The sequence below is a fragment of the Serinus canaria genome, chromosome 2 (genome assembly GCF_022539315.1).
Source record: "Serinus canaria isolate serCan28SL12 chromosome 2, serCan2020, whole genome shotgun sequence".
In the NCBI taxonomy this organism is placed as follows: Eukaryota; Metazoa; Chordata; class Aves; order Passeriformes; family Fringillidae; genus Serinus; species Serinus canaria.
Window position 1 is genome coordinate 29,613,461 of NC_066315.1, and position 16,294 is coordinate 29,629,754.

General features: G+C 40.5%; 1 protein-coding gene across 1 annotated transcript; it reads left to right on the top strand.

Moving 5' to 3' along the window:
- Window positions 1-1,811: 1,811 nt before the first annotated feature.
- Window positions 1,812-16,254, top strand: TSPAN13 (tetraspanin 13). The gene is made up of 6 exons (XM_030228113.2): window positions 1,812-1,974; window positions 11,943-12,110; window positions 13,148-13,228; window positions 14,069-14,182; window positions 14,510-14,620; window positions 15,795-16,254. The coding sequence occupies exons 1-6, from the start codon at window positions 1,912-1,914 to the stop codon at window positions 15,867-15,869; spliced, it is 612 nt and encodes a 203-aa protein (XP_030083973.1). The 5' UTR covers window positions 1,812-1,911; the 3' UTR covers window positions 15,870-16,254.
- Window positions 16,255-16,294: the final 40 nt, after the last annotated feature.

A 16,294-nucleotide genomic window follows, 5' to 3' on the forward strand; every position in this document is an offset into this window, starting at 1 on the left:
CTGCTAGTAAAGTTACATTGAAACAAATTATTTTTATACTGGGTTTATGCTCTGCCAGAGTTGGGCCCAAAGGATCAGAAGTATGGCCCGGTTATACAGTAGCTCCAGTCAGTAAATCTGCATTCCCAATAGGCCAAATTAGCCACAACATTAAGTCAGTTTAATTATCAGAGAAAAAAAATCTCCACTGGTTTTGAACACTTCACAAAGCTTCAGCAGCAGGGATGCCAAGTTTAGAACCAAAGAAACATAAAGCTTCAGCAGCTGTTGAGCATTCAGATTTAATTTGTGGTCACAAATATTTCAGACTTTGAATTTGATGTCTGTCTAGCAGCTGAGAGGTAGATACACGTGAATAGAAAAGCAGCAAGTCTTTGTTACTGCATGAGAAAAAAAAATGTGTATCATATTTAATTGGAGAAGTCTAGCAAAATACCAAAGAGCACGGAAAAAAATATGTTTAAAACTAAACTAAAAGATGTTTAAAACTAAAAAGAAAAGATCTGAGCAACATACTAGGAAAGACAAAGTGTGCTGCTGTTCAATGTCTCACTGCTGGCAAGGATTATTCGCCTGCTGGGGCTTCCTTAGCAGACAAAGGCCAGCCAAACTACAGAAAAAAACCCCCACTTTTGGAATTTCCTCCCTGAACTGTTTTGATGACAAGTTCCTACTAAGAATTGTCATGAATTCATCATAAAGTAGATGCAGCTTCCTTTGCTTACTAGGAACTGACGATCACAAGTTCTCTGGCACCAAAACCTGATAAAGTAAAACTACTGTGCCATGTACCCTTACGGACATCCCGAGGGAGGAACAAACACGTCCTTGTCTCTTTGTGAAGCCCAGCAAAAAAGACAAGAAGCTGTCTTGGACACTAATCCTGCAACACATGTCCACACTGGAATAGCTGGCAGATATTAGATCTCTTGTATTTATTATAAAGCATCACTCAGCAGGCTGCAGCCCACAGGGACTGTGAAGACAGAATTTTGGATGGTTGGAGTGAACCAGGACACCATTCAAGCCAAGGAGGAACATTTAATAAAAACTAGCTACTGAATAGCAGGAATTAATTGGTACAGGTGGAAGGTTTTGTAAAGTAGAATAATTGCAATTGAAAATATTTAACCCTCAAACTAAGGAAATATACAAGCATGTAAGGAGGTGCAGTAGAAAAATGACTTTGTAAAAAATAAATAAATAGATAAATAAAATGTGTTTAAAATAGAAATAAGATGACAGCAGCAGTGCTGGGCTGACGGTTGACTTGATGGTTCCTTCCAGCCTCGATGACTCTACGAAGCGCTGGCAGAACTACCAGCACTCCGAACACTTTCCCAGGCCGTACAAGTGAATCCCTGGATGTTCTCCTTGGGATTACACAGGCCATGGATTATAGGGGTGCGCCGTCACCGGCGAGGCGCCGCCGCTCGCCGGTGACGCCTCGTGCGGGGACCAGAACGGCGCCGCGGCGGGGTCCGGCGGGCGGGGGCCAGGCCCGGGCTCGTGTCGTCACAGCAGTGGGCAACGGCGAACGGGGACCGGGGCTCGTGTCGTCACAGCAACGGAGAACGGGGCTGGTGTCGTCACAGCAACGGGGTCAGACGAACGGGGCTCGTGTCGTCACAGCAACGGGGAAGGGGGACAAGCGAACGGGGCTCGTGTAGTCACGGGAATGGGGAACGGGGACAGCAGAACGGGCCCCTCCCGCCCAGCACGAGCCGCCGGATAGCGGGTGACGGCGCCGACGTCACAGCCCTCATTTGCATACATTTACCTTTGCGCCCCGCAGCGGCCAATCAGCGGGCGCCGCTCACCTGCTGCGGCCGCACCCGCGCGCGGCCGGGGGTGGGGCCGCGGCCTCCTGGCGGAGCGGCTGCCGCGCGGGGCGGCGGTGGCGGCGGAGCGATGGCGTGCGGGGGCTTCGCCTGCTCCAAGAACTGCCTGTGCGCCCTCAACCTGCTCTACACGGTGCGTGCCCGCCGCGCTCGGCCCGCTCGCTGCCGCGGGCTCTGCTTCGTCCCGCTGCTCCCGCCGCCAGCTCGGCTGGGCTGGGCGGGGATGGGCTGAGTTGGGCTGGGCTGGGATGGGATGGGATGGGATGGGGAGGGGAGGTGAGGTGGCGTGGCGGGGCTCGCTGGGCTTCTCCCGGCGGGATGTGCCCACGGGGGCCGGGGGGTCCGCGCTGCGGCCGCCGGGCGGTCGCGGCTTCCGGCTCGGGAGGCTGGGGTGGGAGGGCTGAGGAGGTGACAGCGGTTAGGCCGGGCTTTGTCACCGCGCGGACGTGGCTGCTCGGGATCAAAATCCAGGGAGGCCCGGGAGCGCTGTCCGCCCGGGGCGGCGGCGGCTGCCTCCTCTCCTGCAGGGAGCGGCCCCGGGGCCCGGCCCGCCGGTGCCCTTTTTGTCCGTCTGGAAAGGGCGCTGCACCAATCCAGGCGTGAAGCGGGGAAGGGTTTGTTTTGTTATTCCTCAGCCAAGCATCAGCGCCCAAATGAGTGCAATTCGGTCAGTGACGAGGCCCCCAGCACCTCCGGCGTTCTTGGGATAATCCAGGGAGTCACCAAGTCGGGCTGCCTGCGGTGGTGGGAAGATACGTGAGGAGGAGGAAAAAAAGTAGGATGTTAAACTGAAATAAATGACTTTGCTGGGGAGCTGTAGGCAGGTGCCCGATTCTGTTCCAGCGTGTCGGAGGGCCTGTTTTCAACAGAGAAGAAAAAAATACCCGATTGTGGTGTAGCTAGAGGATTTTTTTCCTCGATATCTCTTTTCAAAGGGCTCAGAAATAATAAGAAACGGGAGCAAGTGTAATGGCTTCCTCTCACAGCACATCTGGAGAGGTAGAATGTCCTCTAATGTTTCAAGTTTACAACTGTGCTTGCGAGTGACTTTCAGCAGACTGAAATTGGGGTCAGGCAGTGCTTTTGGGCAGTTGTATCTGTGCTTTTCCAAAAGCACTGCCTGGTCTGGGCTGAAAACAAGACCGGAGAACAAGCAGGTCTAACACTGTTCATCAGAACAAATAGTACCTGGCAGTAACTGGACCTGATGGAGCGCAAAGGAATGTGGAAACACCTGTGCTGAATCCAGAGCTGGTTGCTGTTCTTGGGTGTACAAGGTGACCCATCCCCCCCTTTCCTCAGGAAAGAGCAGAAGAGAAATCTTTATGTAGGAGAGGCTGCATTATTACTTGGTCTCCATCCTTGGAGAGTGAAATATGTCCCTGAAAAAGTCTGGAGCATGCTTAGGCAGCCCAGCCTACCCACTATGAAAATTAGCTTGGATCCCTGTGATGCCTCCTGTTGTTGGGCTGCACCCAGCCAGAACAGAGGGGAGCAGGTGTTTGATATCTGTAGTTGAAGGTAAGTTTAATGGATGTAGAGTGTCATGACGGAGCTAAGTTAGAATCATAAAGCTGAGGTTGAAAGGGTCCCCAGAATATTATTGTGGTCAGCTTTTCATGGGATTTTCCTGTGCCAGAAGGTGGGTTATGGGTGCATTATCCCATCCCAATTTTGCTTTTCAGTTAATGCAATGCTTCGTTTGTTATTGCTATTATTCCTTGAGTGAGAGAAATCTGGATCATTCTCAGATGGATGCACAAGTAATACTGTAATGTCATGTGGACAGAAGGTGGTTTTTTCCTAATGGCTGCATCATTAATTCTGCAGTCATATAGCCATATATTAACCAGGTGTAATGAGTCTGATAGGTCTTTTGGGCATATCTGGCCTTAGCAAGGGTGGGTTGAACTTTTGGACTTCTGTAGTTCTGTCTGTGGTACCTGTACAGTGTATTTACCACTTTAATCTCTGCTCTGATGTCTGCTTGAGTAGACTTTACTTTGTGGGTGTCACTCTTTCTTCTGTCACTTGACCTATACAAAACACCTGGTGTTGCTGAAGGGAAGGAATGACATCTTTAAATGATAGTTACAATAATGTCCAATTGTTATTGCTAGTATTGTTTATTGATAAAACAAATTACAAGACTTAGTGGTTTTAAATTCCTAGTTGGGGAAATAACATTTAAAGTGCTTACTTGGCCTGGTGGAGTTGTAAAATGTGTGGGCTTCTCTGTTCCTTGGTTAGACAGAAACCTGAAATAAAGGGTTGAAGCAGCAACCCTTTCAATGATGGACTTATTTTTTCACAGCTGGAAAAAAAATACAGAAGAAAATCAGAGCAATAACATAATGATTGTCTCTTTGAAATAGTGTTGATTCACTAATAAATGGTGAGAAGGGAGTAGTGGTGGTAAGAAGGGATAGGTGACACTTCTTGGATGTTTTTGTAGCCAGCACTGATGCGTCTGTATAACATGAATCGACCTTGCAAACTGTATATTGGAGGTTTCAGTTTACATTCTGTGTTTCATTAAAACACTCTAGATAAAATATTATATTGGAGCTTATTTTAAATTTTTTTTAGTATTGCCTTTTTTGATTTTTTTTGTAGTATTACACCAATAAAAATATATGGCCTGGCAGTAATAAATCGGTTACTGGTTTAAGGCAAGAAACCAGAAACCCACCAGCCAAACTACTCACTTAATCTTCTTTTCATATTTTACTTTGCCGATGACTTTTGGTTCTTCTCCTATCTAAGTTAGGGTCCTTAGGCCCTGATTCTGTTTTTCAATCTATTTTATATGAGTAATTCTGGCATCTGTGCTGAGTCTTGCTGACTTCAGTATGGTTCCTTATGGGTAGAGGAAGAGTAGAAAAAAAATAATTGTGACTGTTTATTGACTCTGAGTACATGATGATGTATATTGTCAGAATAAAGCCTTACATGGAAGAACTGAATACAAGAACCTTTAAAATACTATTTTTGGCTATCTGGCCTATTTAGTTTTTATTTTGTCAGTCATATTTACATTTCCCGTCAAGTGGCAGATCTGTACAAATTGTTTAAAGTGCCTGTCCACAGAATTAATCCAAATTCAGGGATGTGTTTGTAGTTTAAAACTTAAGCTTGCAAGGAAGTCTTCAATGTTTGTGTTGAAGTACAAACAGTCAATATCTTAGATTGTATCTAATTTTTGGAGAGGAAAGGGAAGTTCCTAACTAGTGGTGAAAGGTTGAAGTGGTAGGTGAGCCACAAGAGTAAGTATTCAAATAAAAAAACAGTACTTACAATTCATTTGGGTGGTATGTGCTGGTTTTGTCGCTCAGGCAGCTGCGTAATTATTGCTGCAGCAGGAAACATGAAATGTTTGTTGGCAGTATGTAAACTCATATTTTCATGAGCAGGTTTTATGTTTTCTTACACTTAGAACAGCCATTTGATTTCAATTAAACCATACAATACCTTTTCCGTGTATTTTTTTAGTAGCACAAAGCTTATTCCATAAAAGCATCCACATTTAGTTGTAACACTAGAAAGAACCATATCAAAATAATTCACTTTTTATATTATGTCATTGTCTGAACCTCTTTTTTGATTGCCTATTAAGTGGTTTTTGCATCCATTTTCAAAGCATTGTGTTTGAAAGAGTTTTTGGGCTTGTTTGTTTTGTTTTCCCTATCACTGTCTCTTTCTCTGAGTGCTTTAATTATTAAAGTTGCATTTGGGCTTTCTGCCCTCTTTATCAAACTTGGTTTCCCTGTATTATGGAAATATGCAAAGATAAGTATAGAAATTCTGAGATTTGGACAGCGTGTGCTTGGTATCATAGAATGATTTGGGTTGGAAGAGACCTTCAAAATCCTAATAGTCCACCCCTCTTTCATGGACAGGGACACCTACCACTAGACCAGGTTGTTCAAAGCCTCATCCAGCCTGGCCTTGATGATTTTAAGAGGGTTTTTAATTACTAAGGTATTTTATAATAATGTTTGTTTTACTTTCAGAGTTCCCAATGCAGAGGAATTAGAATCATCTTCCATGCAAATCTGTCTGCTTCATCTTTTTGCTGCATAGGGGAAACTTAGTGTCAGAGGCAGGGTGAACATCTGGATTTTCCTCAGGAAAGGGAACATGTCTTTGAGTTCTCTGATATTTTCCGACTGACGTAGTGGCTACACAGAGCCAGGTACAAGCAGACAGGAGTTAGAGAAGCACAGTTCTTGCCTCAAGTGGCAATTTCTTTCATATTGATTAGTGAACCTGCAGTCTCTGAGTGTAGCTCCATTTTGGTTTGTCCTAATTTGTTTTCAGCTGTAAGGTAAATAAAATAAAATACCTACTGCTTGCCCTGTCTGGTCAGCATTTAGGTGTGCAGCATCAAGAGTTTGCCCCAGCACCAGCCTGTTCTGTGCTGGTCTCCCTCATTGTCATCATGCCTGGATGCTCAGCAAATGGGACAGGTTGCCTTGGAGCCATTTTTGTTGTTCTCAAGAACATTTTGAAGATGGCAGTATAAGCTGGGCTGTCTAGTCTTGACATGTAATAAAATTGGTACAGAAGCTCCCAGGTATTGGTCAAGGAAGCTAATGTTGGTCATGTCAGTCTTGTGGCCTTTTTGTTTTCATTGCATTTTGGGAAGGTTTCTGTGCTCATGCCTAAGAACACACAAGAATGCAGCAAAAGTACAGACAGATATTTAAAGATGCTTTTCCAAGGCTTGGAAAGGCCCTTGGCCATGCTGTGTGTCAGTTTGTAGCCAAAGTGACAGCAGTCTGTGGTGGTGGGTCCATAGGCCAGCCAGGAGAGGGTTTTGGTTTTTCATTGACTTGTGCAGAGTGTGCAGTGGCATGTGGAGCTAGGAAGGTGGCCTGTCCTTAGGGAGAGAGGAGAGTGACAGGACACAGAGGAGGAGGGTATATGGAACACGGTGTGTTTTGATACTCCTGGTCTTTTCAGCCGTCCTGGTGGTGCAGGTGGGCTCTTTAAAACCAGCACAATTATTGAGAACCCCTTTGAGTGTCCTGCAGAAGCCTTGTAGCTTATATCATTAGTTGTGGGGTTTTGTACTCCTGTTTTTGTGTTGAAGGAGATAGGATGTGTGGAAGAAGGATCTGTGGGCTCACCAGGCTTTATGAAAACATTTTGTAACCTCTTAAAAAACAATGAACAAATACACAAGTAAAAGTAACATTTTAGAACATAATTGTTCCTTCTGCACAGCAGAAAGCTTTCATTTCCAAAGACCAGAGGGTATTTAGCAGGAGTTAAATCTAACTGACATTTTAGTGTGTAAATAGTTTGTTACATGACCAATAAAGTGAATAACTCTTTACAAGGCCTGAAACTGAAAGAACAGGATTTTCTGATAGGAGCTAGGAATGCTGCCTTTCACATAAATTGCTTGGTCCACACTACGTGTCTCAAGGCTGTTCAGTAATCAGACTGCTGATCACTCTTCATTTAAGTAAGTCTCATAAAGGTGAAAGATTTTGCTTTCTGTTAGAAGTCCTTTGGAGGTACCCAGAGCTTTCCTTTGCTCTCAGTAAAGCTGAAGTAGTACTGCAAGGAAATAAAGTTGCTTACAGGTTGAATAGCTTACAGCTGTGATAGAAACCACTTTAGCTTCATTTTAACTTGCTAAATGTTATGGTTACACCACTATGTACCGCCTGCTGTTTTAACATGGTGTTTTTAAATTAAGTGCCAGGAATCAGAATTGTCTTCTAGATTCTCTATGGCTGTGCAGAAATGGTTGCCCGAGTGGAAGGGGAGAGTAGTGGAAACCTCTGTCTTAAGTATATATGTCATTTGACATTTAAATTTTAAAGCACCCTTTAAAGTAGTAGAATATGAACTTAAATGTGGGGAGAGAGTTTCGGGAGGATGTATTTCATCATTTGTGTAAAATCTCTCTGGTTTTAGTTCCTGTTCCATATTCACTTTGACAGCTATTCTGTAAATACTTCCCTTGCTGATATGAGAATAAATGCTGTATAATCTCTTTACCTAGGAATGGTGAGTCAGTAGTTCGTAAAACTTGAATTCTCAGATGTGGTTTTTACCAACTCCTGTTAGTACTGAGGTGGTAAGGAAGCTGGGGGAATACCAGTTTCTACATATGACTTCCTTCCTAGCCAGCAGTTCAAGCTAGCTGAAATACCAAAAAGTTGCCAGTTAGTCAAGATAGGAGATTTGCTGGTGGCTTGCTGTTGTAGGAAGGAGGAAGTGGTTTTAGCATTTGAATTGTTTCTCATGGCATTGTATAGAGAAATAGTTTGTCAGTATCTTTGTTTCTTTTTTGTAGTGCGGACTATAAAATGGCACATAAGTACAGCAGGAGCACTTGTGGAAAGAAATACGTTTTTTCCAGAACAGGAAGGAGGGAAATGAGCAGCTATGTGCACAGGAGAACTTGGATTTAAAGAAGAGAGCAAATTTGGGGATTTGTTAGGGAAATTGTTGTATTTGGAACAGCTCTGAAGTTCAAATGTGTATGTATGTGTATTAACTAAAGGAAAGTTGCCTAAACTGAAGTCTGATCTCTTCCACTGATCTTGAACTTCAATCTTCCCTAAAATTTTCCCTATACAGATACTGACATTGGAGTAATGTTTTGTCTCCTACAATATGCTTGAATTTTTTTTCCATTTGTTTTACTCCAAAGTAGAAATACTCTTAATCTCATAGGGAAAACCACTGATCTTCACCTAGAATTTGTGCTGCCTAAAGTTTTGTTCTGGTAAAGCATTTACTTAATTTCAAAATTACTTGTTTATATATTGAATTATGCGAAGCCTATATTTGTGTGTGTGCCTCTAAGTAGGGTAGCGAGGGTTTGAACTGGTGGAGAAGATAATCCTTGGTCGGTGCTTAATCCACCTCTTACCTATCTGTTAAAACTTTGATTTTTGGTTTGGAGAGAGTGGCATGGTCAAAGTGCTGGCTGTAGTGTGTGGCAGTGTTGGTTGGAAGGCATTTTTGGGGCTCATCAGTCCAGGCCCCTGATCAGGATTATGAGTAACAGTAACTTGCTGTCTGTGGCTTAGCCTGTGGAGTCTTGGACACCCCTGAGAACAAAGATCATCACCAAACCACCTTGCAGGTGTGTTTTCTAATGTCCAGTCTGAACCTCCCAAGCTGTTGCTTATGATACCAGAAGAGTTTGCTTCCATGTTTCTATGATGTGCCTTCACCTTTAGTTAGTACGTGATTACCCCTAGGCAGCCTCTTTGTCATACTAAAGAAACCCACCTCCATCACCTCTTCTCAAACCTCTCATTATCAGGGCTCCATGCCATTTTACTGACTCCTGCCAGGTTCTCAAATTCCTTTTCCGCCTGGGGGACTTGAAATAGAACACACTCTTTGAGCTTCAGTCTCACCAGCATTGTGTTTCCTTTGATTGCACTCTTCTTGGTTTCCCTGTTTGCAGTGAGACTTGTATTCAACCTGACAAACAATTTGATCTCCATGTCTGTCTCATTAAGGCTGTTGTTCAACTGGTCCAATCCCAGGCTCCACTGAAGCGCCCAGGAGCACAATTTTTCACTTTGCAAGGTTCCTGAGGTTGGCTTATTCCTCAAGTTTATCGAGATATATCTGAGTTAAATCTCTTTTTGGAGAGTCAACCACTTCTCTGTGTTTTGTATCATCCACATGTTTTCTGAGAATTCATTTTGTGTTATATTCAGGTTGTTAATGCAGATACTGTGTGATATTGGCTCCAGCATCAGCCTTTGTGGTGGTGCTTACCTGCTGCCAGCAGGATGTTTTGATTTCAGTATTTTAAGAACAAACTAATTTCATCCAATGCTTTTGGACATCTTTTGAAATGAGCAAAGAGCTGAAAAAACACATATTTTGGTATCCTGGAGGCAGATTGGTGAAAGATTTGCCCTCAGACAGAAAAGTATTAGTGAAAACTATTAGGAACAAACTTTCATCTGCCCTTCTTTGAGAAGTAAATTGAGCTTTGTCATTGCTTGTGAATTTTTTTTTTTTTTTTGAAGACCTATGTAGTGGAAGTGTGAGTTCAGTATTTAGAAGCTGATGCAGAGCATGGAATATCAGACAGCACTTGGGCTGTGGGATTTCTTTAGTTACTTGCTTCTGGTACTTAAACAGAAAAATAAATCTTTCCAGTGGAATGAGACAGTGAAAAAAAGTGAGTGGGCATAGGTCTTTCAATAAACTGACTAGCCAGGCCAATTTTTAATGTACTGGTACTGGGAAGTTTATAGCCGTGTGCAGCATGGATTCAGAAAATTTGACTGTGTAAGAGCCAAGGTGTTTTATTTTATTTTTTTCTTCAGTCCTCTCTGTAATTTTGATTTGTGACATCTTGGCCTGTTGTTTTAGTTTTAAATAAATGTGGTAATTTAGAGTTTTTGTTTTAAGAGAAACAAAGACAAATGTGAAATCCTAAACTCTGCTCGTACTGAACAATTCATTTGAATTTTGTATTGTTTTTTGTATCTTTATGTGTTAAGAGAGAAGTCTAGGTATGACAAGTATCCTGCTTTTGTTCTTGCAGGCTCTTGAATTTCTTGGGTGGATTACTGGCTTTGGGTAAAAAGTTTTTTGAGATGTATTCCTGTGTGAATGCAAAAAAAATTCCACCTGCTGTGATAACATCTTGATGAGCATCTCTAGTTGCTTTACGAGCTTTCTTGATGTTATCTTAGATTTCCATGTTTCAAAAGCTGCATTACATAGGTAGTCCTTTAAAATGTACTTCAATGGAAAAAATATACAGATGTATTGGGCATTAATACCAACATGAATTCCCAGATATATGATATGTATACTAAAGTGATAAGTTGGAAATTACCTTCTTTTTTTTTTTTTTTTAAATTCTTCCTGCCTCTGGGTAAGCAGTAAAATGTGCTTCATGAGAATGTGCCCTGTTTGAATGGAAATGGTGAGCAAGTGTAAGTGCTTGCTCTATACGTGTTGTTAAGCGAAGCCAAGTAGCTGAACTAGACTAAGTGCCTACTGTTTTATATTGTTGGTTTGGATTTTTTTTTAAATAGCTGTAAAGCCGAGTATTTTTTTGTGAGATCAATGTTTTGGAAAGTTAAAACTTGCATGTTGAATTGGTGTCATTTAACAGAGAATGTAATGACCAGTGTTACACATAGGTCTGTTTCAAACCAGAGAGTCTTGGGCATCTTGTGCCTTGTACATCTGGATTGTCTTTGTCTGCTGCTTCCCTCCTGCTGGACTTCATTACAGATTTCTCTGCAGCTTTTCATGTTGGAATTTCTTTTTTCTGAGGGTTTTGTTTTTTTGGTGTGGAAACAGGAAAGGCTGGAGCTTCCTGCTCATATAAACAATAAATCTCTGTGAAGTAACTGGGACAGATTCCTGCCTGCCTTCCCTGAATACCATGTTTAAAAGGAAGGAAACAGCAGAAGTGTTTTGGGTATTGAATAGGATTCACTTAATAGTAGAGCTATTTTCTTGAAAAAATTTGCAGAGGAGACAGGATGCTTTTATTGTTGTACTGTATAAAGTCCTTGAAATTCAGATCTGAAATGTATTTTTTGTCACCATGTTAACTGTTGTGTTACATTATCAAGTATGTAGAAACTCCGTTAATGAATTAATACAGCTGATTACAGTAAGTTTTGGCAAAGTGCCCTTTTTTATACGTTCAGAACTGTGTAGCTGTATATTCTGTTTTCTTTAAATATACTGCCATAGTTTAACCAAAGATCTGAAATTTTGGTTCTTACTCCACTCTGAATTAAAGCTGATGATTTTTATCTTATTTGTGAATTACATTACGATCTACGGTTTTTTGTCTCTAGTCAGTCACTGATAATACAACATGGCTTGACTTACAGGTAGTTTGAGTTGTAACAGTTCCACATGGACAGTGTGGAAGAATATGTACGCCTTAAAACATCTGGCACTGAAATTACTTATTCAGTGATGTGGAGGATTGGTTTGTTTAGGGTTGTGTTTCTTCTCTTTGCTCCAGAAAGAAAAATTGTATGTTTATAAAAACAACTTTAATGTAAAAAAATTATCTGTGTGTGGGAGCCTTTTTAATATGCAGTCTGACTTTGTGTTTTCTCTTCCCTCCAGCTGGTGAGCCTGCTGCTGATTGGAATTGCAGCATGGGGAATTGGCTTTGGCCTCATCTCTAGTTTCAGAGTTGTTGGAGTGGTAATCGCAGTGGGAGTCTTCCTCTTCTTTATTGCCTTAGTTGGATTGATCGGTGCAGTGAAACATCATCAAGTATTGCTATTCTTTGTATCCTTCTGATGCACTGCATTGATTGCAGTGTGGTTTCAGCCGTGTAAACAACCTCCTGTGTCAGCTGAGACTGCTGGGGGAGGTGCTTCAGAAACAGAACAGAAATTCACATGTTTCTTTGGTCAAGTGCAGTCTAAATTAAGACTTCCTTCCCATTTAACTTTATTTCAGTTTCCTTTTTTTCCTCCACTGTTTGTGCTCTGAAGATAGAAGTATTCACATCTCTTTTTTAAAATAAGACTATTTTAATTCTTTGAGAGCTTTTTATGGTAGCTCACTGTGTTACAGGTGCCTCTTACTGTGTGCTCAGCCCTACACGGGGCTAAAGTAGGTGAACTATTAATGTTTAACTTTTGTGGTCTGTGGATAAGAACTGACCTCCACTTTACAAACAGCCAAATTGTGTGAAGTATCTGACTCTGAACACAGCAGCCAAATTTTGAAAGTGCTCCCCAACTTTCAAAACATGATCTTTAGTATCAAAGTTCATTCTTTTTGTTTTATACCATCTTCAGATGCAGTAGTCCAAAAGTGTGTGAGGCTGTGTTCCAAGAGCAACTCTTACTTTTTATTATTTTTAATCTACACTAAAGGTTTTTTTTGTAATTAATTACAGTACTCTGTCATTGAAAAAAAGTAATCTGAATATGCAATACCCAGAAAAATATTTTCTCTACTACTGAAGTATATTGAAATTACATGAGTCCCTATAGCTGCAGAAAATGGCTGGAGATCTTGCACTCAAAGCTCCTTTTATTGACCTCTCTGCTCATGTTTTCTTGCTAGGCAAGAAATATCTAACAAGGAAGTACCACCTATGTATAGTATGTATAGCCAAAAAGAGATAATACATGGTGACTGTGTTTTGGGAACATTATGTAAGTCATCTTTTCCATATCCAGTCAGAATTTGCTTCCATAGTTCTTTTGTTTTAAAGGACTGTTACCCAGTGAAGTAAATAATACCATTAGGTGCATATGTTATAAAAGTAAAATTAATTTGAGAGTGTATCCTTAACTATTGATTGTTTCCAGTACATGATTATTCTTCTGCTAGTCTTTATTGTCCAGTTTTCTGTCTCCTGTGCCTGTTTGGCACTAAATGAGGAACAGCAGGTAAGAAAAGTTTCCTGCCTTCTCAGTTAATCTGTAGCATAACACTATAAATATATATGAACACAGGCACATGTATTTGTATATAGTCCTCCATAAAAAGGGGAGAGCATATTTTAAGAAAATCAGCATTGTCCTGTTTATTAAAGAGTTGACCTTGGTGAATGCTTGGCTCTGGTAGCTAGAATGGAATACATTTGGGTCCTAAAATGACTTTTTAAAATTCATTATTTAATTTGTTTTTAAGCTTACTTTCTAGGTTTATGGTCACAGGTGTAGCAGCATGGTATCTTGATTATATCTCGTGTTCAGCAATTTCAGATAAGCTTATGAAATATACAGTAATCATGGTGTAAATTTGATAAAGTCATTGAATTGTTCTTGTGTAACTGGAAAGGTCATAACTACATTAGGCAGTTACATGTGAAAATTAAAGTTTTCAATGTGGTATGGAGACCAGTTCTTAGTGCATATAACAAGTGGGTAAGGGCACAGTGACTTAACAATCAGTTTTTGCATGTGAGGATGTTTTTTGTGTATAGTTTGGACAGTCCCAGCTAGATTAGTCACATGTCCCTTTACTAATGATCTTGTTTGGTTTAGCAAAAACAAAAGAAGGAAAGGAATAATACCCATGAATGTGCTGCTGTTAGGTGCTGTTCTTTCTTTAGCTACACAGCCTCTTTGGACACTCCAGTTGTTTTTAATATATTTATATTCTCCTGTTAAGCATCAAGATCTGAAGGCTTTAGTTAGGACATTATCAATTAGATTTTGTATGTTGGCTTACAGTGTAAAGCAGTTTAATTAATGTAATATGTTTTTGCTTATGGCTTCTTCTAGAGTGAACTTCTAGAGGTGGGATGGAGTAACACCAACAGTGCAAGAACAGATATTGAGAGAAATCTGAATTGTTGTGGATTCAGAGTTTTTTATCCGAATGAAACATGCGCCGCTGTAAGTTCTTCAAGTGTGAAAAACCATAACTTATTCATACCATGTTTGTTCAAAATTATTTCCATAGTTACAGCAAGCAGCATTTTAACAGATGTGTCATTTAGTTGTTACAGTAATACTAAGCTCTTAACTTATTGGAAAGACAGTTACAGGACACCCTGCAAAGTTTGTACTCCACTGTCATTTATTTATACACTTGAGCACTTGGAATCTTTTAAAACTGCTGTAGTTTTGTCCATGGGTAGCAGTCTCTTCTAGAGTAAACTAGATGCTTTCAAATGACAGTGTCATCAGCAAATGGAAAGCAATTCTCTGTATCTGTTGCAGGATTGTCTTAGAACTCTCCACTGTAGACCATGTGCACCAATAATGGAAGAATATGCTGGAATGGTGCTGAGATTTGTCGGCGGGATAGGACTCTTCTTCAGTTTCACAGAGGTGAGTGGGTGGTTGGAAAATTGAGTGGTTTTTTTCCCACTTTTAAAGCTTTGCTTTGTGAAGCACAGTTTTAGGGGGTTTATTGCAGGAAACCTCAATCCAGTCTCAGGAATCAGATAATTAATTAGGCCAGATTTTTCAAAGGTATGACCTTGATGACAGACCTGTGTCTGTCAGAAGGAAGGCTTTTCTTACGGCTTTGTTATTTAGACAACAAACCTCAGCATTAAAATGTGGTGCTGTAAAGTTTAAGCTTTTCAGAAACTTAGCTGTTCAAGTGTACCATTCTCCAGCAGTATTACAAGAGTGCTGTTGCATTACCTTGTTTCCCTTTCTTCCCACCAATTCCCCACTCTAGCACACATAAGGTCTTTGAGGATTTTTTTTTGATGCCACCTGTAGTGCAAAGACAGAGTTGCACAAGAGTGAACTGTATTTTAAACAGTAGGTTAAAATTAAGAAGGTCTTTTGGCTCTTTGCTTTAGTACCATGATGATGCATAATTTGCTTTATTGATTGGAGCATAAAAATCCTCAGAGTAGGTATTTTCTAATCCCAGAGAAGAGCATGTAAAAGTGCTCTTCCTGCTGCTTAGTGCAGTTTTGAGAAGGTTTGTAAATATGACAGCAAGAAGAGAGATAAAGCAACTTAAACAGAACCACACTGATCTCAGCCATCTCAGCTAAAAATGTGAAGGTGCTGGGGGGAATGACAAAGTTTGAAAATGCACAAGAATAGCTGTATAGTTAAGTGTAATGGTAAAATGAAACAATTCGGAGGATTTTTTTTGTCGTTATATTAAAAGCAGCTTTATGAGGATTTATCATTTGGGAAGGGGAGAAGAATAATTTACCTTTCGTTATAAAAACAATGGGAAATTTTTTATTGCATTGTGAATATTGGCTTGGCTTTTGTTGTTCATAGTTTTGTGGTTTTTGTTTTGTTTTTCTCTCTGTTGCTAGGGTATGATTTTTCTGAGAGAGAGAGGGTGCATTCTTTTTTCTAATTAAGAAAGATGGAGTGTGGTTGTACAATTTTAGCAACAGTAAAATATCCTAAACTTGTATCCTATACTGAAAATTCTTTGTCATGATTTTGTGTTTAAAACAAATTTTATAAAACTAGAAGATGAGATGGAAACTCTCTGCTTAATATCTTTGTTTTTTATTTTCAGATTCTGGGAGTTTGGCTGACTTACAGATACAGGAACCAAAAGGATCCCCGTGCAAACCCTAGTGCATTTATTTGATGAGTTTCTAAAGGACTAAATCTTCTCTCTGCACCCTCTACTTAAAAATACTGATTCTCCATAGTTTGGTATTTCTCCATAATAGGTATTCTACATGTACTCAAAATAAAACACAAGTCCTTTAAGAAATGTGTAGTTTTCATATTTAATTTCTACTATTTTTCTTCTAAGAATCTCTATCTTAAAGTAGATGGGTGCATTCAGTAGCTGGCCAGAGTTGAACTGCTGGTTAAGACTTTGTTAATTGTTATGGTAAACTCTATACAATGAGTTTTATAGCACTACTGGGTTATCTGCTGTAAAAAAAAAATCCTAAAGGTATTTTCTGCTGTATTCATTGATTATAAAAATTCACATGAATTCTCATTAAAATGATAAAAATTTATGGTGGATGGTTGGGTATGATTTACTTAGGTTTTAGGATT

Coding starts and splice junctions, on each gene's coding strand:
- TSPAN13 (XM_030228113.2), top strand. CDS start 1,912: ATGGCGTGCGGGGGCTTCGCCTGCTCCAAGAACTGCCTGTGCGCCCTC. Junction 12,111..13,147: donor ATCAAGTATTGCTATTCTTT/GTATCCTTCTGA, acceptor GATTGTTTCCAG/TACATGATTATTCTTCTGCT. Junction 14,183..14,509: donor CGAATGAAACATGCGCCGCT/GTAAGTTCTTCA, acceptor TATCTGTTGCAG/GATTGTCTTAGAACTCTCCA.